This window comes from Balaenoptera borealis (assembly GCF_965194805.1).
Source record: "Balaenoptera borealis genome assembly, chromosome: 15".
Classification (NCBI taxonomy): domain Eukaryota; kingdom Metazoa; phylum Chordata; class Mammalia; order Artiodactyla; family Balaenopteridae; genus Balaenoptera; species Balaenoptera borealis.
Window position 1 is genome coordinate 71,579,177 of NC_138871.1, and position 23,797 is coordinate 71,602,973.

Here is a 23,797-nt window from a genome sequence, read left to right on the forward strand (position 1 = left end):
TCCCCTATTCTAAATAGTTTGGAACCACTTCTCTGGAAAGCATTTTCTTTCAGAATTCTCCACTCAGTTTTGTTCTCTTTAATTATTGTAACCGGTTTAAAAAGGGAAACTCAAGGGGCTGTTTCACCCCTGCTTTCTACATCTCACTGAGTGTGTGGATTTATCACAGCCCAGCAGTGGAGGTTTAAATATCACCACAACCCCTGTACTTGGTTCCGCTAGTTCTCAAGTAAGTGGAGAGGCGCCGGGAGGGATAAAGTGGGAACCGCCTGGATTGGGAGGATGGCCACCTGGGCTCCCCGCCCACTAAGTTGCTGTCAGCTGTGTGATCCTGAGCCTGTCATGTGGCATCTCTGGACATCTGTAAATTAAAGCCCTGCAATATGATTTCTAAGTGACCTGTTTGTCCCTCAGTTATCCTTGCTTTCTTGAGAATTTTGCTATGCATTTAAAATTACATTTATCCTGTATTTCTAGGTGTCTGCTGTATTGCCTGGCTCAAAGCACAAACGTGAAGCTTGATCAACTCTCGTTTATGCGTTCATTCACTCACTCCTTTAACATGATTTACTGGGCACCTTCTGTGTGCCAGGAACACTTAGGCACTGGAGATCCCGTGGCAAACCAGGCAGATTTTCTCCCTGCTCTCAGAGAGCCTGGTCCCTAGCCTGGTCCCTTTCCTCACTCTTTTCACATGCTCCATCAGCTCTGTAACATCCATCACCTATCAATATTATTTCTCCCACTTGCGTTTCTGGAGACCATGTCCTCCGGGTCCACTCGAGATCGGTTGCTTCCTAGGCCAGCGGCACAGCCCTGCAGGATCTCAGGTCTCCCTTTTTCCTGGTGTACTTTTTCATTTTGCTAGAATATATCCTCCAATAGATTCCTGAGAAGGCGAGTAAGGGAAGGAAACATTTACCTCTTTGCATATTTGAATACATCATTTCACATTTAACAGGTAATTTGAATGAGTATAGAATTCTACATAGAATATCCTTTTCACTCAGAATTGTTTTCAAGGTCTCAGCATTACTTTAGGAACGTTTAACTCATTCAGGTCCTTGATTCTTTTGTATGTGACCTGTTTTTTCTCTGCTTTTTTTTTTTTAAAATCATTTATCTTTGGAATTCTGAAATGTCATGATGACATTCCTGGGTGCAGGTAATTTTTTTTGTGCTAGGCCTTTTCAATCTGGAGACTAAAATCCCTCAATTCTAGGAAGTTTTCTTATATTCTCTCTTCGATAACCACCTTCCTTCAGCTTTCCTCTCCATTTTCTTTCTCTAGACCTCCAACTAATCAAATTTTGGCCTTTAGATTGGCCTTCTAAATTTCTTATCATTTCCTCCTGTTTTCCATTTCTCACTCTTTTTTGTGTGTGTTTTACTTTCAGGAAGATTTCCTTAACTTTTATCTTCTAATTCTCTTGAATCTTTTATTTCAGTTGACAGTTTTTATTTTAGAGAATTCTATCTCATTCTTTGTTTCTCTTTTTATGACATCCTAATCTTGCTTTTTGGATACAATATCATCTCATATCCAAGAATATTAATGAAAGTGAGTTTGGGATTTTTATTTGATTTTCTGCATTTTTTTCCCCCTTTGTTTCCTTTTTGTGTTTTTTGTTTGTTGTTTTATTCTCTCATTTATGTTAATGTGAAGAACTGAATATCTGATTGAATGCAAATATCTGTTAAGTCTGAGGGTCAGGAACGTGGATTTTTATTAATTTGTCTATATGTTTCTGTGTTTAAATGATCTCATATATATATTCTAGGTAGATTAGAAACTTTATGTATATTCATCTATCTTGATGACTGGAGACCTTCAACATAGAATAATGTGCAATGAGCCTAACTTGTAGTTGGTGAACCTCCAGTATTTGTGAGTCTTTTCTTTTGGGACAGGTTTTCCAGAGAGGACATTCCAAATCTTTGGCCTGGCTATGTGTGTCTGGCTGCCAGAATTCTGGGAAAGGGAGGGGAGCAGGAAGGAAGGAATCTGAGGAGCTCATCATTCAAGATGCAGATATTGGGACTTCCCTGGTGGCACAGTGGTTAAGAATCCGCCTGCCAATGCAGGGGACACAGGTTCGAGCCCTGGTCCAGGAAGATCCCACATGCCGTGGAGCAACTAAGCCCGTGCGCCACAACTACTGAGCCCGCAAGCCACGACTACTAAAGCCCCTGCGTGCCTCAAGCCCGTGCTCCGCAACAAGAGAAGCCACTGCAGTGAGGAGCCCGCGCACCTCAATGAAGAATAGCTCCTGCTCGCCGCAACTAGAGAAAGCACACATGCAGCAATAAAGACCCAATGCAGCCAATAAATAAATAAATAAATAAACAAACTAAAAAAAAAAACCCAATGCAGATATTCACTGAACTCCTGGTGTTCGACCCTCTGACTCACCTCCACCTTTCCCCATGCCCTGTGTCCTCAAGTCTGGAGGTTCTGTCATTCCATTTCTGCAAATAATAAGCCTCCAGGAAGAGTGGCAGCAACTCCTGGCAGCAAGAGGTGGGCAGGGACACCTGGGGATCCCATTATTTCTTACACAGACTTTCTACCCGTCCTCATTTTTAACCCATCACCATATGTTTATCTTCTCCACTGTCCCTAGTACCGCTAAACTCTGGAACTCGGATTCAGGGTGAATCTACTCACTTTTTATTGGCATCCACCTTTGAAAACACTTAGGTTGTAACTTCTGCTCTAGAATAGTTAGCGCTGTTTTCCATCTCCCACTTTTTAAAGACCTAGGGCGATATTTGCATAAATAAAATGTTTTATTCTTACAGATGTTTCTTGCCTTTTTTTATTTGGTTTTTGTAGGATTATACTTTGTAAATTCCTTTACTCCCATCTTACTGGAGGTTGGGAGAGAGAATTCAATTTTGTGTGGCTGTGTTTACCACAAATTCTTGATGACGGATCTCAGACTGATGGGCTCTGTTGAAGTTTCCGGTGCACAATGAAGAAATGCAGTTCCCAGGAATGGTCACAAGGCGGCTCAGTGACTCCACTTAATTTATAATTTCTCCATAGCCATCCCTGCCAACTCGCCAAGAGTTAAGAGTATTTTGAGTCTTGGTTAATCAGGCAGAGAGGAACCACAGAATCAGAGAATATTTACATTGGACTGAGTCTCCGAGGGCTTCCTAGCCCACCTCCTCCAAGGCAACGGAGATCCACGGAGTCATCCAGCTTATCCTGTGTCTGGAGGTAGTTGTAGAAATAGATTGGGCTTGAATTTTAAGGTTCTTTTATGGTTATATTTGAAGCTGCCTTTAAATTGGAATACAAATGTGAGTGCATGAAAGGAGGCCAGTGCAGCGGGAGAAAGATGGAGAAGGCCGTCACTGGTTCACTGATCACACATCCTGAGCTCCCGCCGCTTGGATGGCAGTGCGCTAAGTACTGTGAAGACACAAAGGAGATGAGACGGGGTCCCTGCCCACCAGAGCTTATAGTCTGGTAAGGAGATGAGCCAAGAGAAGACAATTAACCACAACCAAGGAAGTCTGCAATACATGCCCAGTGGAAATGTAGCTCAAAAGTGCTACAGAATGGATGGAGAAGGGCAAGGTCACTTCCCTGCTCAGGAGTAGGGAATATCCTTGCTGGTGGGACTTGGGCTGGCCTTGGAAGAACAGTGTACATCAGCCCTTCTCAAATTGGAATATGCATAACAAGCATCACCTAGGGCTCTTGTTTCAAGATCCAATTCTAATTCAGTACAGCCATGGTGTGTGTGTGTGTGTTTGCCTGGCATTGAGATTTTGCATTTCTAATAAGCTCCCAGGTGATTCCAGTGTGGCTGACCTAAAGACCACACTTTGAGTAGCAAGAGCGTAGGCACTGGTTCATGAACTTGGCTGCACATGACAATCACACAGGAAGTCAAACAAGAAAACCACTAACAGTCTCACCCTAGAGATCCTGTGTTAATTGGCCTGGGGTGCAACCTTAACATTGGTATTTTTAAAAGCACTTCCCGGATATTCTAATGTGCAGTAAAGTTTGAGCATCACTGACACCAGGGGCATTTATCATTCATTTTGTCCACCCAGCACCTGAATCCCTGACCCTTAGAGTCAGAGCCCACCCCCACTTTTGAAGCTGAAAACAAGAGATACTCCCTTTCCCTCACTTGCCTGGAATTTGGGCTCCACCGACCAACCCAGACTTTGCAGCGAAAGCTACTGAAAACAAAGAAAGAGAGGCTGAACTATATAGACTTAGCAAAGATTTTGCATTGGTGGCAGCTATACTGTTTCAGTGACAATTCTTTTTTTTTTAATATTTATTTATTTGGCTGCGAGGGATCTTTTAGTTACGGCATGCAGGCTTTTAGTTGGGGCATGCGGGATCTAGTTCCCTGACTGGGGATCAAACCCGGGCCCCCTGCATTGGGAGCGTGGAGTCTTAACCACGGGAACACCAGGGAAGTCCCTATTTCAGTGACAATTCTTGGGGCCTGATGCTCAGCAGCAGGGACTGTAGCGCCTTAGCAGACCAATTCTGCTAAGCTTGATTTTGAGCATTGGTCTTGGCTGCATAGCCTCTCAGACTGGTTCTACAGTCCTGAAAACTGTGGTATCATTTAAACACACACACACACGGCACCCTTTATGGTTAAATACAAACTTTAAAACCCATATAGGACAAATGTGTAGATTAATGTATTGCTATAAAGCAAACACCCTTGTAAACAACATCCATGTCATAAGATAGGATTTTGCTATCCCCAAAACCCTTCATGTCCCCCTACAATGTGTAACTCCTCCCTCCTGGCTACGAATACCCCTACCTGACTTTTAATCGTTTCCTTAATATTCTTTATATTATTTCTGTACTTCCCTAAACACATTAAGGTTTAGTTTTCCCTTTTCCTTTCCATCTTTTGTTAATTTACAATCTCTCTCTCTCTCCATTGAAACTTAATTGTTGAAGAGACTGGATCAATTATCCTGTAAAATTTACCAGTCTCGATTTTGTTGACTGATGTAGTTTAATACATTCCTCTGTCCTTAGATTTCCTGTAAAATTGGTAGTTGGATCTAGGTAAGTTTGACCTGAGGTTTGATCTTTTTTTTCTTTTGGCATGGCCTCAGCATAGAAAGTGTTGTGTTGTCAGAAGATACATAAAATGTCTGGATTTCTCTGAACTTGCACTGGAGACATTTTCACTTTGTAGTTCAATGACAATTAATGTTAGAAGTTCCTGAATTTTTTGCTACAGATTTTTCCCTAAGCAGCTGTTATTCTCCCGTTGACTAGATGCAACAGGAACACACCATCTCTTTTTATCTTGGTGCTGGAAGTTTCAGACCTAAATTCGACGTCCCAGCAAAACACTTTGACTTGGAGCACTCACATCCCATACATGGCTCTTGATCTTAGGGAGTCATACTGATCTCAAATCCACCTAGGAAGTTGGCATGAACTTATACCCAGCTGCCTTTCCCCCCGCCCCTGTATTTTGACTTACTTCACTACTATTATTCACTGCTGTGGCCATTATTAAGTAACAAAAGTCCCCCTCAAAGTACATAGCCTCAGAAAGCCAATTAAGAGAATCGTGAAAAGCAACTTCATCATCATTTACTTCTAGCCAAGAGATGGTTTGAAGTAGGAGGAAACAAAATTAACAAGATGGTAAGGGGTAATATAGGTTTCAAGAAAAGATGTAGTAAACTGAGCTAAGTACTTTTCAAGGGCATTGTTCTTTGTTCGAGGTACCAAGGTTAGGCTAAATGGCTACATTAACTCGATAAGCTAAGGTTACACTCGAGCATTCTATCTTTCTGTTGGCTCTGGCACATGTTTGTTTTATTACCCCCATTATAATCAGTATAACCAAACCTTAGGACCTTATCCTGAGAAACTGTGATATGGAGAAGGTGAAAATAGACTGAGCACTGGCTTGGTTTCAAAATCCAACTCTAGCACCAACTGGCAGTGCAACCTGAAGCAAATTACTTAACCCTGAGACAGTTCATTTTGTACAAATGGTACTACACCAGGCTGTTGATGACATAACCCAAAGAACAGTGCCACAAGTACCTAATCCGCTTCCTAGTAGGCAAGAGACAGTCTTTCTCTTTCACATACTCCCCTGTATATTAAGCCTGCCCTCTGCCATCATTTTAGTCTGGTCTTATTCAAATCGCAGTAATTCAGCAACCTTGTCTGATCTCTAGAACCCTTGTTTCTCCTCTTCCAGCCCACCCAGACTCACTTTCCTCAAACACACTGCTCTCTACACTCTGCAGGGCTCACCAGGACTCCTACTGTCTATCACATTGTCCAGCTGGACTTGTAGTCTGCCACACAAGCAAAGCTTGTTCTTAATGTGCTCGTGGTCTCTTCTTAACCTCCCCTTAGCCCTAGCCATTCAATCCACGTATCTGAGGACCAATTCATGTCCCTCCCTCCTCTCTCAAACACCACCCTAACTACTCTCACCAGCTGAACTTGCTCTTCTATTAATACAGCACTTAAATCTGGATCACAACTATTTGGCTCTTGTATATGTTTACCTGATCACCAATTCCTTCTGCTTTCTAAACTAGATCATAGATGTAAGGGCAGAGGCCATGGTCTCTTTTCCTATACCAATCTTAAAGGCAGAAATCATAGGCCCCACCCGAGACACAAAATTCTGTGTTGATGGGAGTGAACAGGGAAGCATTAACATCACTCTAGGTGATCCTTATAAAAACTGCACTATGAGAAAACCTCTATATATCCTTTCAGCAGAGATAATCTTGTCAACAAATATTTATCTTTATTTATTGACTAATAAGGCCTTAATACAGGATCAAACATTTCTTTCATCAATACTACATATAAAAAAAGCCAAAGTTGTTTTTTATGGTTCACAAAAAAAGTAGGAAACACTTTACATTTTTCAGATAAGAGGACAGTCGCTGCTAAAACAAGGATTCATCCTCCAGCATGGCAGCCTTACCTTGGTGCCCCCGGGTAATCAGCTGACTTCAGTTGTAGTTGGCCTCTGGCACATTCTAGCAAGTGTTAGCTGGGGAGGGACTATGGTTGTGCACTTGATGCCAGGATGACTCTGCGTTTAAAATGCAGTTTCTTCCAATGATAGCCCTTGAAATTGCCTTCCCAGCATTCCCTAGTTGAAAAAGTTATTCTATTTCTGCTCCTCTAATACCCAGTTTGCTATTCTGCACTATTTCCAGAAGGAATCCTCCATCTTAAACTCCATAAATAAATGAAAACCAAGCCACGCAGTTGGAAATCAAGTTTTGTTTTTATACGAACAGAAGTAGACCATCTAGAAATATTTCAGTTTATTTAAATTGTTAAGTAGAATATGAAACCGAATTTGTAGCTAGTACCAGAGAATGGACTTAACTGTTTGGTGTTGAATGAGAACGGCTTCTACACAGGATCCCAAGAGACTTACAGAAAAGGGGGCAAAGCCCTATTATTAAGCAAATAAAACTCATGTTTCAAACAGGTTATACAAAAATTGATTTATACTCCATTTCCCTTTTTTTTGATATTTAGAAAGTGCAGATTTAACAAAAGGTAGCCATATCCTTTCTATGTACAATGCCAATTATAAGTATGCAAACAACAAAACTGTCAGTCTGTTACCCAAAAATCCCAGTGTTTAGCTCTCAAACCTTAAGTCACTGAACTGAATAAGGATTAAAGAGGGTTAAAAATAAAAAAAGCTACTGCCACATTCCAAATAAAAGAAAGCAACAAACACATTAAAATTAATCTAACAACAGTAGGTTTAACCTAAAACTTTTTGAGAAGCTTAACATCATTTCATTATTATTTTTAATGGAAAATTAAGGATTATTTGGCAATGCTGCTTTTACTAGTAGTAAACAATGATAAAGTCAAGTGAGGGAAAAAACCTAACAACAACCACCAGTGAGGCATATAAAATCACTTTTAGGGCACTATCTGAAAATTCATGGATGTTCATAGCAGATACGTCCCTATGTTGTTTATGTGAGCCAAGAGGTCATTAAAATGCTATCCACGACACAAAAAGACTTTTCAATGGAAGCTGCTGTCCTAAACTCAGCCTCTGCTAGAAATGAATCATGCTATTCACAATTATTTCAACAAAGGTATCATCTTAGGATGCCAGCAGCATAGCAAACTTAACTTACCCTATCCTAATGATAAGCAATGAAGCAAAACTAGAAAAATGAAGTGAAAAAATGACAGGGTGAGAGAGAGCTAGAGTATCTTATCTTCACATGAAAAGCCTCTGTTGTCCTTTTTCCAAATCCATGGTAATACAAGTTTTCCAAAGGGATGTGAAGATAGGACTTAAAATTAATAATATTCTAATGTACTTCTAAATCTTAAGGTAAAGACAACTTAACACTGAAAAAATGTTCTTCAAAGGCCAAATCTCAATATATTTGGCAAACATGTTAATAAATTTCACTCCTCCTTCCCACCTTTTTGAAACAACCTTGACTGGGCTACCAAACTGCTAGAGGAGTTGCCAAAATGGAGACTATTCAAATTTAGGTTAAGAGGTTTATTCTAGGAAAGTGAATAGGCTATACACCTAATTAGAAAGACAAACCACAACACCCTCCAAACACTAGTGCATGCAATTAACTCTTCCATTTCATAAACTCAATGGAGAGACAGGAAGGGAACAAAGAGGGAAAGAGAAGAGGAACATGAAGTCGAACAGCAAATGAAGGAATCTGGGACAGAAGCTTTAGGGGAGAGAGAAAATGAGGGGAGGACACAGTTAACTGACATTTGATAACAGGCAGTTAGAATTTATCTTTCAGTTTACTTAGCAAGTTAAATCAGTGCTTTATGTTAAACTTGACAAACCTGCTAGTTTACCCCTTTCATTTTTAAATAACTCATACCACAGGGTGGTGGGGGAGAAGCAAATAAAGCAGCATGCAGGAAGAGACACAAGGAAAAAGTGGCCAAGGAAAAGAACCGGTGGCAGGAATAGTTTTAAATATCAAGGCCACTTAAAATGAGACGCCGCAAACCAAAGCTATCATTTCTGCATTATCCTTTGTCCTCAATTAACTACTTTGAAAATTACAGCCAAGCAAACCACAAACATTTTAATGCTTTATGTTTCGATGATATGTCTCCTGCACATGCTTCCACCAAAACAAAAAAAGGAAAAACCAAAGAAGTTCCTTTCCACATAAGGCACAGGACAAAATTAACCCCATTTACATATCCAAGGCGAAAATGAGTGTTTTCCTGGCTTTTGTTTCTTTTGCTATCACATGTCTATAGATTATAGGGACTCAAGCACATTATCCATGACAGAAAATTCCACTGTTGTACAAAATAAAATTGTTAATTCTAACTTTTATTCTTATACAATTTGCAGAATAGAGTTGAAATGATTGCTATAGGTTTTAATGTTGATAAGAACTGGACTATAATACAACTGAAATGCAGTGGTGAGCTGAGCAAGTACATTTAAAAATGAACTCACAGACATGATTTTTCTATACATTTTTTTGTTTGAAGAAAATTATAAAGTCAGCAAGCAGTCACAGATGAAAGAACAAATAAAACAGGTGGACTAGGAGTTAAAAGATGAGGAACAAAAATATCTGTTGAAGAGTTAAAAATGGACAGAGTGGTTTATTTTGCAGCAGGAAGAGAAAACAGGGTGGTGGATGGTAACTGATGGAGCAGGAGAGCGTTCAGCAACATTTGCTCTTCCAGCCTGTCACGCCTCCTCCACTGCTGATATCTACGTTTTCACTGTTGGGCTCTTTTACAGGGGTCTGGAACAAACACACAAGGAAAGCAACCCGTGAAAAAACACTGCCATGGATAAATCAAGATTTAACAGCAATATTCTCATAAATGTTAATTTAAGTAACACAGTGCAATTACAGTCACATGAGATAGGTTTTCCCTCCCATGCAAAGTAAAGAAATGGAAGTTTTGTTTTTGATCTTCATTTTGCCTTTTTCTTCAAAGTTGTGAAATGTCTTGAGGCCTCCTGGCTTTCCTTTGTAGAACTTCTGCAACCTTCTCTGCCCTAACTCTTGTGAAGAGAGGTATGTTATCTCCTGGCCTGACCCCTGAGTATTTAGTACTTAAAAAGCATCATCAAGCATATGTATAAAACCAATGATGGATCATGTCTAACTTCAGAGTAGTGAAACAGCACTTTTCTGTTTAGTTTTACTTGCCTTTTGAGATTGGAGCTTGTATTTCCATAGCATTGCTTTAAAAAGGCAATTTTTACTATGATACACTAACATTAAGTGGAGGAAATAGGGTGGGGCAGAATGCAAAGTTGTATTATTCATGTTAAAAATGGATACAGAAAAAAATCAAAATGAGAGACACCAAAATGTTAATAGTAGTAACCCTTAGGTGGTGGGTTTATGAATTATTTTATTTTCCTCTTTGTATAATCCTGTATTCCCCCAACACCCTAAATATTACTTGTATAATCAGAAGAATATACTATTTTAAGTGGATAGCCTATATGTATGAAAGCAGAATTTATTTTAGGGATAGCATACCTACAGTAAAGTATACAAATCTTAACTGTGCTTGATGGATTTTTAATATATGCTGTGAAACCACCAGATCAAAATATAGAACATAATATGCCCCCAGAAGGCTCCCTTGTGTCCCTTTCCAGTCAGTACTACCCTCCTAAAGGTAACCAATACTCTGATTTCTACCACCATAGATTAGTTTTTTCTGTTTTTGACCTTCATATACGTGGAACCATATTTTATGTATTCTTTTGTATCTGATTTCTTTTTCCTTTTACTCAGTATCAGCCTGTGCAATTTATCCTGTGTGATTTATCCATGCTGTTGTGTGTGTAACAGTGTTCATCATGAATGGAATTTTAAAAGCTAGGATATAAGTGGGAACTTATTTTCTCATGGAAACAATATAAAGTTAAGGTAGCTCAAGGGGAAAAAATTAAAATAATTTCTAAAACTCACATAGCCCAAGAGAGGCCTGCTGAATTCATACTGAGGTGAAATTTCTACTTGCACTTTGAGCTAACCCACCTACTCTCACTGCCTTACGGAATTCTTCTTTTCACTGTATGTTAAAGATGCAAGTTTTGCATTAAAAAGGTCTTTGTGAAAAATGCACAGAAGAGAAATAGGCAGCTCAGCACCTGGCCACAGCAAGAAAAGTTGCATAGGCAGTACTCTTTCTCTGGGACTCCTGGGTGTGGGTCAGTTAAAGATATATGGGTGCTTATAGCCAGGGAGGTCACTACATTTATTCAGTTACATATCACTCACAGTCTGTGCTTGCACAATTTAACTTAGACCCTTGAAACAGACTCTCAAAAAAAAGGGCCAATAACTAAATAGCAAAAGTGGGCAAAAGAACAAACAAAAAAGTTTACAGAAAAGGGAAACACAAAGGTGCTTCTTAAACATATCTTTAAAAGTGCTCATCTTATTCATAAGAGAGCTGCAAATTAAATCTGTGTTTTTTACCTGTCAGGTTGGAAAACATCTGAAAGTCTTATAATTCACTATGTTGGCCAAGAGTTTGAGTAAACAGACATTCTCATATACTGCTGGCAGGAGTATAAAAGGGTACAGCCCTCAGGCAGAAGGTGGCAAGCATGTATCAGAATTATAAATGTACTATATGCTCTTTGGCCACTTCTGGGAATCTGTCCTTCAAATATACTTGCACATGTGTAAAATAATATAAAGATTATTCACTACAACACAATTTATGAGATAATAAGGCTGAAAATCACCTAAATGTCCCTCATTGGGAAACCTGTTTAATTATAATACTCAAAGGAGTAGCACTCAGTTATTTAAAAAATGGAACTATTTTACTTATATTACGTGCCAAGCAGTGCAGAGCATGTTGCCTTACCTGTTTTTTTTTTTTTAAAAAAAAGGGGGGGGGGCGGAGGAAGGATGGGAATAAAATGTATATATATTCATATTTACTCATATATTAGTAACTAAGAAATTAATTATTGGTTACCCATGGGGGAGGGATGAGGAGTTGGGGGAATATAGTGAGAAACTTCTCTGTATGTTTACTCTTTTTATTTTAAATGTCTGAATCATGGGAATGAATTATCTATTCAAATAATTAAGTTTTAAATGTTTTAAATTGCTTTCATTCTAAAGTTATTTTTTCTTTTATCAACTCACGAGAAAAAGCACTGCACAGAAGGTTGCTAGTCAGGAATCACTACTGTATTTTACATCTTTTAAAGCAAGTTTACATTTGATGTTTTAACTCATAACTTTATCACACTGAAAAGTGCATGTATGTGTATGGGGAAAAAAATGCTGCCTCACAATTGGGCCTGCCTACCTGGGGAAGACTCTAGACTGAGATCTTTATTTATTGGTGCATCCATACCTTTTAACCTTTAATATGATAAGGAAGATCTACCTCACTGACACACAAATTATATGCCTATATAGCACTATTTTTTTGAAATGCAAAGATCTGGAAGAAGATCAAGGGATATAATACAGAAAGAAGTCAGAAACAATGGAGAAGACCAAATTTCCAGAAAGAGAAAAAACACAGAGAACACGGGTATTTCAGTAAGTTTTGTGATAATTCCTATAAGTATTGAAATAATTTTTCACTGTAACCCACCAATCTCAGAAATACAAAATATTATACTTTCCACTAATTAAAGTATTTTTCTATCTGTTATTCCTTTCATTTAATTAAAAATACAAATGTTTTTTCGTAGTCTACCTAGTATTTTTCTGTTCTACTTTAATTTTTGTTTCTTACAGGAATATTTTAAAATAAAAATATATTTCCTCAAGGAATTCTAATGGGTTTTTACCTATATCCAGTTGTGTACAAATATTTTTTTAATTGTTTTTATAACTTTAAAAAGAAGCAAGTTAAAATTTCAAAACAAAACTGTACATGAGGTAAAAGTGATTCTGTCCTGTATCCCCTTCCCCTTCCCACCATCACACTAGAGTACTCACTACTTAGAGTCTGGTATATATCCTTCCAGATCCTTATTTGCTAAGCATAACCAAATGTGTGTGTGTGTATGTGTACATGTGTTTTTGGTATCATATATAATTTTTAAAAGATCATTTACCACACATGTTATATCCTAACTTGCTTTTTATTACTCAATATATCAATACATTATAGATATCAGACATGATATGCAGGATGTCGGCAGATGTGGACAGGCACAACTTTTGTAGTTACTCTAAACATTAATGAGTGATAACTGTTTTTTCTAGTTTGAACACTATAGTAAACAGATAGCTCTCCCCTCAAAAAAATTAAGTTGCTTGGTTCCTCAGAAATTTCATTAGATTTACACTTGATAATACCACCTCTATTACAGCTTAGATTTATATGTGTGTGTGTGTATGAAATTTGAGGGGTTTTTTTGGGGGGAAAAATACTGATATCTCAAGTATAAAAACAGAAGGGTTACTAGAAGCAATTAAATTTTCTCTTATACAATACTTGCTTCTCCTTCAGGATTGTGTCAGATTTTCTCTATTTTATTTGCGTTTAAATATACCATTAAGACTGAATAGAGAATTCAGGACTCATAATCTTAATTCATAACTGTGTATTTTATCTAGTCATTTGAGGGAAAAATATGAAAATCAGATTTCCCAATTTTGCTACATGTTACTTGTACTGGCAAATTTTGGGATTCACAAATTAAACCCAGAAACTAACCTCGAGGTAAAATTCCCCGAGATCAATTTTCAGCTTTTTTTTTTTTTTTTTTTTTTTTAACCTTACAGGTTGAAATGATTGGGTAAATGAAATTTGGGGGCAGACTTACTCTATTTATTCAGTATATAGTATATACATGCCCTTCACTGGCACGTCTGAGAAATGACTGTATAGAAGAATAGTGATTTTGTAGCAATAACTGCATCATAGATTCACCTCTTATCTTAAATTTTTTATCTATGGGAATGCAAAGGATATATAAGAGAAATGAAACAGAAGAACCATAACACCATGGACCAGACAAAAAGTTGGAAAAAGGAGCATGAAATTAGGCTAGAGACTGAGTACTGGAGCTCAGAATATCAACTGTTACCACTGACTAAATCCTAGAGATTTCTAGATGGCTGCCTGTTCCTTCCAGCTCCTTTCTTTACTTTGGAGGATTATATATTGGTGATGGGTAAAAGTTTAGAAACAATACCACCCAAACCCAATTTCTGTATGTAAGTCTAGTACTTTAGAAAACATGAAATGTTCAAATGTGACACCAGACACCTTAGCAGTAAAAAAAAAAAAGAAAAAAGAAAAGAGAAGAAAAAGAAAAAAGAAATTTACCTTTCGAAGGATATCTTCAGCTAATGTGAGGAACGCCTTTTCGATGTTTATATTTGCTTTTGCACTAGTCTCAAAAAATCTAATACCATGCTCTCTTGCAATCTAAAATAGAAGCAAAATATCATCATAAAATTATCAAGTATAGGTTACCAATTGATGACTTTAGCATCCTAAAGGAAATAGTAATACTATTCTAAAGGTAGTAGTCTCAACTAGGTTATCTAAAATGAACAGATTATTTCAATGGGTCAAGACTCAAATGGTCAAGCTCCTTAAAAAACAAACAAACAAACAAACAAAAATTCACTCAAATGATAAGCTATTTCCAATAGCATTTTTAAAAGGATGCGAATAGCTCAAGTGCACTCCACTACCACTAATGTAAAAACAATCAAATGCAACACCATCTTCACAAAGAAAAGGGCAGCATATTAGTCTCATTCAGAGCTTTTTACCTGTTCTCCTTTTCCTTTAGGTACAACTCTTTTATCATCCATATCACACTTGTTTCCTAGTAACATTCTTTCCACATCTTCATTGGCATGCTAAAATGAAATAAAATTTTAATTTACACACTACCATGAATTATGGCTTAATAAAAATGACTTTATAGGAGGCTGTCTAGTTTCTAGAAACATTCTCAACAAGAGAGGACATATGCAAAAGATCTGAAACTGTAATTTCTTACACATAGTCTAAATCCAAGCTGGATCATGATTTTAGATAATGTGTATTACCCTATAAGAAACCTTAGTTTAAAATTCTATAGAGCCCTTAGAGTCTCAAAAAGTCACATTGCTAGGGGAGTCCATGCACAAAAATCAGTTAAAAACAAATGTTGCTCCACTGAAATCCTAATGACATCTTCTGCACAAATAGGAAAATCCATCTCTAAAATTCATGTGGAATATCAAGGGACCCTGAATAGCCAAAACAATCTTGAAGAGAAGTACAAAGTTGGAAGATTCACACTTACTTCCTGATTTCAAAACTTACTACAAAGCTACAGTAATCAAAACAGTGTGCTCCTGGCATAAGGACAGACATGGACAAGAAGAACAGAATAGAGATACCCGAAATAAACTCTTGTGTACACCATCAAATGATTTTCAACAAGAGTGCCAAGACCATCCAATGGGGGAAAAGACAGTCTTCTCAACAAATGGTGTAGGGAATACCAGATATCAACATGCAAAAGAATGAAGCTGGATCTTTAACTTACAACACCATACTCAAAATTGGATCAAAGACCTAAATAGAAGACCTAAATCTATTAAACTCTTAGAAAAAAACATAAGGAAAAAGTTTTATGACCTTGGAATTGGCAATGATTTCTCAGATATGACACCAAAAGCATAAGCAACAAAAAAGAAAAAACAGATAAACTGTACTTCATCAAAATTAAAAACTTCTGTGTGTCAAAGATCACTATCAGCAGAATGAAAAAGCAACCCATGGGATGGGGAAAATATCTCAAATTGTCTATCTTTGGCCCAATGCACCTTTCTCTGAAATATCCCTGCAGCAACACAATTATGTTCTCTGGACACCAAAAGTAATTTATGAGACTTGGTTTGTCTTAAATTTGAATCCATCATATTATTTCCACCAGCCCCATCCTTATCTGGATACCTTCTACTCATCTCTTCAGGTCTCAGCTTAAACGTCACTGCCTATTTCAAGACTGTTTGGCTATTCTGGGTACCCTGAATTTCCATATGAATTTTAGAATCAGCCTGTCAACCCCCGCCCCTATCCAAAAGAAGCAGCTGGGATTTTGATAGGGATTTCACTACATCTGCAGAACACTTTGGGTAGTACTGCCATTTTAACAATATGGAATCTTCCAATTCATGGACATGGGATGTCTTTCCAATTATTTAGATATTCTTTAGTTTCTTTTAACAACATTTTATGGTTTTCAAAGGCTTGTGCTTCTTTGGTTAAATTTTTCTTATTTTTTTCTTTTTGATGCTATTATAAATAAAATTATATTCTTAATTTCAATTTTTGATTATTTGCTGCTAATGTATATAAATACAACTGATTTTTGTATACTAATCTTGCTTCCTACAACCGTACTGAACTTGTTTATTAGTTCTAATAGTTTTATTTTTTGGTGGAAGTGTGTGGATTCCTTAGGATTTTCTATATACAAGATCACACCATTTACAAATATAGTTTTACATTCCAATCTGGGTGCTCTTTTTTTTCTTTGCCTAAATGCCCTGGGCTAGAACCTCTAGTACAATGTTAAACAGTAGTGGCCAGAGCAGGCATCCTAATCATGTTCTTGACTGTAGGGGAAAGGATGATGTTGTCTGTGGGATTTTCACATATGTCTTTTAGATTTTGTCAAATGGGTTTTTTTGTGTGTGTCTGTTGACAAGATCATATGGTTTTTGTCTTTTATTAATACAGTGTATTACATTATTTCATATTTTGCATTCCTAGGTAAATTTCTCTTGACCATGATATGTAATCTTTTCTTAAATGCTGCTGGATCAATTCAGCTGTTAAAGTTTAAATTTCTACAACACATTAAAAATTAGACAAAGTCAATCTCTTATATATCAGAAAAACATTTTTTTTTTAATGGCTGGGTTTTACGTATGTTAGTTCTCATGCTGGGAAACTTAAGCCATCCAGCCTACCAAGTTAAATGTATGAGCCTGTGGTATAATAAAAAACATATTTTTGGTCTTTGTTTCTATTCCTGGCACAGTGCTCCTAATTTCCTGAGTGACAGGATGTCTTTTGTTATTCATAACAAGCCTCTTTCTGTTTACCTAAATTTATGCTAATAAAGGACTCTGGCCAGGGCCTCTACAGAGTTTCACAATGGAGGCTGGTCACCAGAGGAACCAAACACTGAGGGTTGAGACTTTTAACCCCCACCCGCCATGAGGTGAAGGGGGCTAGAGATTAGGGTCAATCACCAGAGGTCAATGATTTAATTATCATGACTATGTAACGAGGCCCCCATTAAAACTTGGAAACAATGAAGTTAGGGTATCTTCTGGGTTGGTGAACACATCAAGGTGCCAAGAGGGTTACATGTCCAGAGACAGCCTAGAAGCTCTGCATTCTCCAAACCCCATACACTGTCTATGCATCTCTTCCATTTAGCAGTTCCAGAGTTGTGTCCTTTATAATACAGTTGTAAGTATAGCTCTTTCCTGAGTTCCGTGAGTCATTTTAGCAAATTACTGAACCCCCAAATGGGTCATGGGAACCTCCAAATTTGTAGCCAAGTCACACAGAAGTGCAGGTAGCCTGGGGGACCCAGGACTTGCATTTGAAGGAAGAGCAGTCTTGTGGGACTGAGTCCTTAAACCTGTGGAGTCTGACACTGAGTAGTTAGTGTCAGAACAGGATTGAATTGTAGGACATCCAGTTGATGTCACAGAATTGGAAAATCGGTTGCTGCTGGAACATTGCATAGTCTCTCCATATAAATTGCTCTTATTACACATGCTACTTGGCCGAACAATAAAATAAAGGCTAAGGAAATTTTAAAATGGAGGCTTTGTTTTTGGTTTCAAAATCTGTGTCATTAACAGATTATTAAATACTAACAGACTTCTTGTAGCAACGGAAAAGTTAGTAATAAGCCCTTAGGATTGCTACCATTGAAGATATTATTATCTTGGGTCTAATACTGGCTTAAGACTTGGTCTTTGTGTTTCCAGCCAAAAGTTGCTTTAAAGAGGTTTTTTATTTTTGGCCGTGCCACACAGCTTGCAGGATCTTAGTTCCCCGACCAGGGATCAAACCTGGGCCCTTTGCAGTAGAAGTGCAGAGTCCTAACCACTGGACTGCCAGGGAATTCCCAAGAGTTAGTCTTAATGAAATTCAAAGCATAGAAGGTAGCAATAAGACATGAAAAATAATTCCAACAAGAAGCTACCTATGCTGCAGCACAGAAACAGACATGCTTTGACACACTACCTTATAAAAACTGACATCTTCACGTGCAATGATATGGCACTATTTTCTTGGTTAGCATTTTACTGTATTAGTACTCTGTATCTTTCAAAATGTCTAGAAGTGATACGGTATTTCCATAAGTTAAAAATACATTTTTATTTATTTATTATTTATTTTTGGCATGCCACACGGCTTGTGGGATCTTAGTTCCCTGACCAGGGATTGAACCTGGGCCACAGCAGTGAAAGTGCCAAGTCCTAACCCATGGACCACCAGGGAATTCCCAAAAATATGTTTTTAAAATTACTATTGAAAATGTAATTCATTCACTCAATAAAAATTCCCCAAAAAAGAATTCATTTAGACAGGTGTGTAAAACCACTGGTAGCTTCTATTTGGGGCCATCTTACAAGATGGCTGTATAGAGTTTCTGGGTAATCTGGTAATTGCCTTGGATGGGGTTCAAAACAGATCTGCCCAAAATTTTAAGAAAAAGGTAAGCAAAAAATAACATTACCCTATAAATAAGTAGAAATATTCAATAGTAATGATAGCAAACACTATAAGATCAACTGGAATATTTATTCTTCTTAACCAAGCACACAAATGTGTGTTTATGTAGGGTTTACACAATTTCTAGGTCTTACCTCATCTATGTTTCTAAGCCATTTGCTGATGTTTTCAAAACTTTTACCATTGGTGATGTCATATACTAGCATGATACCCATTGCTCCTCTGTAGTAGGAGGTTGTGATGGTGTGAAATCGCTCCTGGCCTGCCGTATCCCTGCAATAAACAGCCAATAATTTGCACTGAGCATTTTGATATTACTAAGTTCTAGATAAAGGGCAAAACAGTAGAACAGTTTGGTAAAATAGAGATTAAAATCCACTATATGACACAAAACAAAATAGAACCACCAATCATTTAATTCTTAAATAGTAAACAATTAAGGTTATTCGTAAACATATATATGTGCAAATACTTTTTAGTCTAAGGAAATTAACAACCTACCAATACTGGATGAAAATCTGAAAGGGAAAACAGTACAAAGTGACATAAAATTCTTTTTAAAGTTATTTAAAGACGAATACCAGCAAGTGTGATAAAAACTCTTGGAATTCCATTTATTTAGTGATCTAGTTCCATAATGTAATACAAAAGCTTGTGGAATTTTTAGAACATTAAAGGACTACACCATAGTATAGCCACATTTATCTTTAGAATCATTTACAAAAAGTTGTAAAGATAACCTCATTTATAAATAACAGGACAGAAATACGTAAATAGTAGTATTTTTCAATGCTTTCAAGCCAAAGATTTAAGATATTTTGCCTCTGTAATTTTTCCCTCATTTGCATCACCAATTTCTTTTTATGGATCATTATAATTAGCATATATACATATTTAAGTCTCCCCCTTTTTTAAAAAAAATTTATTTATTTTTGGCTGCGTTGGGTCTTTGTTGCTGCGCGCGGGCTTTCTCTAGTTGCGGCGAGCGGGGGCTACGCTTTGTTGTGGTGTGGGGGCTTCTCATTGCGGTGGCTTCTCTTGTTGTAGAGCACGGGCTCTAGGCGTGTGGGCTTCAGCAGCTGTGGCACACGGGCTCAGTAGTTGTGGCTTGCGGGCTCTAGAACACAGGCTCAGTAGTTGTGGCACACGGGCCCAGTTGCTCCGCAGCATGTGGGATCTTCCCGGACCAGAGCTCAAACTCGAGTCCCCTGCATTGGCAGGCGGATTCTTAACCACTGCGCCACCAGGGAAGTCCCTCCCCTATCTTTTCTAAAAAAAGCAAAATTCAAACAAACCAAAAACCCCACTCTCAACCCCACATCCCTCCAACTAACACTGCATTTCTCTGTTCCCCTTCCCAGGAAACTTCTTTTTAAAACTTTTGTTTTAAAATAACTATACCCTCACAGGAAATTTCGAAAACAGTACAAAGAGGTCCTGTGTACCCTTTACCCAGTTTTTCCCAATGGTAACATCTTACATCATAGTACAAAAAGAAATTGACACTGGTACAATCTACAGACATTATTAGAGTACTGTTCTCTGCAATTTTATCACATGTATAGATTTGTGTAGTCACTGCCACAAAGAAGGCAAAAAACTGTTGTATCACTCACTCCTCTACCTCCTATAGTCCCTACACCCTGGCTAATAGTCTGTTTTCCATTTCTCTACTTTTGCCATTTCCAGAATGTTATATAAATGGAATCATGCATAATGCAACCTTTTGAAACGGTTGTTTTCACTTTTTCCAGCTTAATGCCCTTGAGATCTACCCAAGTTGTTGCATGTAATACTAGTCCGTTTCATTTTATTGCTGGGTAGTATTCCACTGAATGGACTCATCACAGTTTGTTTAATCACTCACCCGTGTAAGGATATTTGGGTTGTTTTTAGTTTTTGGCTATTACAAATAAAGTTGCTATGAACATTCGTGTACAAGTTTCTGTGTGTACATAAGTTTTCATTTCTCTGGGATGAACACCCAGGAATGTTACTGCTGAGTCAGATGGTAAGTATATGTTTAACTTTATAAGAAACTGCCAGACTTTTCTAGAGTGGCTATACTACTTTAATACATTCCCACTAGCACTGTATGAGAGACCCAGTTTCTTTGCATCCTCATCAGCATTTGGTGTTCTCACTATATTTTATTTTAGTTGTACTAATAGGGCACGCAGTGAATATCTCATCATCATTTTAATTTGTATTTCTCTATGGCTAATGATGTTATACACTTTTTCATGCAGTTATCTGCAATCCATATATCCTCTCTGGTGAAATGTCTATTTGTGTCTTTTGCCTATTTTCTTTCTTTTTTTTTTTTTAGCTGCACAGTGCAGCATGCAGGATCCTAGTTCCCCAACCAGGGATCAAACCTGTGTCCCCTGCAGTGGAAGCACAGAGTCCTAACCAGTGGACCGCCAGGGAATTCCCTCTTTTGCCTATTTTCTAATTGGATGGTTCCCCCCCGCCCCTTTTTTTTTTAAACTATTGAGTGTCGAGAGTTCTTTTTACATATAAGTCCTCTGTCAGGTTATGTGGTTTGGGAATATTTTCTCCAAGTCTGTAACTAGTTTTTTCATTCTTTTGACAGGGTCTTTTGTAGAGCAAATATTTTTAATTTTGTTGAAATCCAATTTATTAATTTTTAAAATCTTCTATGGATTGTGGTTTAGTGTTATATCTACTCTTCACCTAATCTTAGGTCCCAAAGATTTTCTCCTATGTTTTCTTCTCAAAGTCTCATGGTTTTACATTTTACATTTAAACTGATGACACAGTTTGAATTAATTTTGGTACAATGTGTGAATTTTGAGTAGAGGTTCACCTTTTTACTCATGGATGCCCAACTGCTCTAGCACCATTTGTTGAAAACGTTAAGGAAATATCCTTTCTTCATTGAATTGCTTTTCACCTTTGGCAAAAACCAGTAGGCCATGGTTCAATCTATTTCTGGGTTTTTTATTCTGTTACAATGATCTGTGTATCTATCTGTGCCTCCCCCAATACTGTACTGTCTTGATTACTTTAGCTAAATAAATTCTTAAAATCAGGTAGACTGATTCCTCTCACTTCTTTTTCTATCAGAGTTGTTTTAGCTATTCTAGCCTTTTCATACACATTTTAGGACAAGCTTGTCTACACTGACAAAAAAAAATCTTCCTGGCAATCTTCTTTGAAGAGTTATCTCTAGTTTCTGTCTCTCCAAATTCATTCCTCAACCAATTCTAATCCAACTGCTATTACTACTACTCTACCAAGACTGTTCTTGTTCAAAAAGTCTGATGGCCAAATCCAGTATTTAGTTCCCTTACATATACAGTAATCATTCAGTAGGATTCTACACAGTTGACCACCTTCTCTTGAAACATTCTATTCTCATGACTTTTCAGAAACCATGTTTCTGCTCAATTCTCAGTATCTTTTGTTGGCATTCTAACATTTAGAGAAGTAGGAGCTGACATTCTCTACACAATAGCAGAGTGATCTTTAAATATATGTGTGATCATATCATTTTGCTGCTTAAAATTTCCAAAAGCTTCAATGGGGAAAAAATGGAGCTGAAACAACTGGCTATCTTTATGCAAAAAAATGAGGTTGGACCCCACCTCATACCGTATATAAAAATTAATGCAAAACAGATCTAAGACCTAAATGTTAAGAGCTAAAACTATGATACTCTTACAAGAAAACATAGGAGAACAGCTTCATGATTTTAGATTTGGCAACTGTTTCTTAAACATGCTGTACCAAAATCACAAGCAATGGAAAAAAAAAATAAACTGGACTTCATCAAAATTAAAAAGTTTTGTGCTTCAATGGACACCATCAAGAAAGTGGAAAGAAAACCTGCAAAATGGAAGAAAATATTTGTAGATCATATATTGATAAGGAACTTGTACATGCAGAATATATAAAGAACTCTTACAACTCAATAAAGGATAAATGATTTTTATCCAAAGAAGATATACAAATGCCCAATAAGCACATGAAAGGATATTCAACATCATTAGGAAGTTGCAAATTAAAACCCCTTCACAGGCACTAGATGGGTATAATCAAAAAACCAAACAATAACACATGTTGGTGAGCATGTAGATAAATTGGAACCCTCTAACGTTGGTGGGAATGCAAAATGATGCAACCACTTTGGAAAACAGTCTGGCAGTTCCTCAAAATGTTAAACATACAGCTACCAAATGATCCAGCAATTCCACTCCTAGGTATATTACCAAGAGAAATGAAAACATATGCCCACCCAAAAACTTATAAAAGAATGTTCATAACAACATTATTCATAACAGTCAAAAAGTAGAAACAACCTAAATGTTCATCAACTAATGAATGGGTAAATAAAATGTAGTATATCCACACAATGGAATATTATTCAGCCATAAAAAGGAACGAAGTACTGATATATGCTACAACATGGGTGAACCCTGATAACATTATGTTCAGTGAAAGAAATCAGACACAAAAGATCACATATTGTAATATAATTCCACTTCTATGAAATATCCGGAATAGGAAAATCTACAGAGACAGAAAGTAGGTTAGTGGTTACCCTGGATGACGGGTTTGGGCAGGATGGAAAGAGGCTGCTAAAGGGTATGGGTTTCTTTCCAGAAGTATAAAAATGTTCTAAAATTGTGATCATGGTGAATATACATTGCAAATATACTAAAAAACTATTTAATTGTACACTTTAAGTGGGTGAATTATAAGGTATGTGAATTATGTCTCAATAAAGCCATTACAAAACAAGTAAACAAACGGAAAACATGACTAGGCTTAAAAAAACAAACTAAAAATTCCAATGGCAATTCATTATAACCAGAGCCAATCCCAAAATCCTTACCCTGAAGTTTACAAAGTATTACAGGATTTGTACTTTTCACCAGCCCCCCCAAATTTTGAGGCACTCTTTTCCCTGACAGCTAGAACCACATTTTTTTCATGTCTCCAAATTCACAATCTTGGTCTCACCAGAGAGCTTCTGTACTAGTAGCTGTGCCCACAGTC

The 23,797-nt window shown here is 37.3% G+C and overlaps 1 protein-coding gene across 3 annotated transcripts in view; it reads right to left on the reverse strand.

Moving 5' to 3' along the window:
- Positions 1-7,311: 7,311 nt before the first annotated feature.
- RAB10 (RAB10, member RAS oncogene family) overlaps positions 7,312-23,797 on the reverse strand; it is a 75,838-nt gene continuing 59,352 nt past the window's right edge. For all 3 annotated transcript variants that reach the window (XM_082356916.1, XM_082356918.1, XM_082356917.1), the window contains 4 exons: positions 18,907-19,045; positions 14,785-14,874; positions 14,330-14,431; positions 7,312-9,792 (listed from right to left, as the gene is read on the reverse strand). In XM_082356916.1, coding sequence (XP_082213042.1) covers positions 9,709-9,792; positions 14,330-14,431; positions 14,785-14,874; positions 18,907-19,045 — 415 coding nt within the window. In that variant the 3' untranslated portion in view covers positions 7,312-9,708. The remainder of the gene's footprint in view (positions 9,793-14,329; positions 14,432-14,784; positions 14,875-18,906; positions 19,046-23,797) is intronic.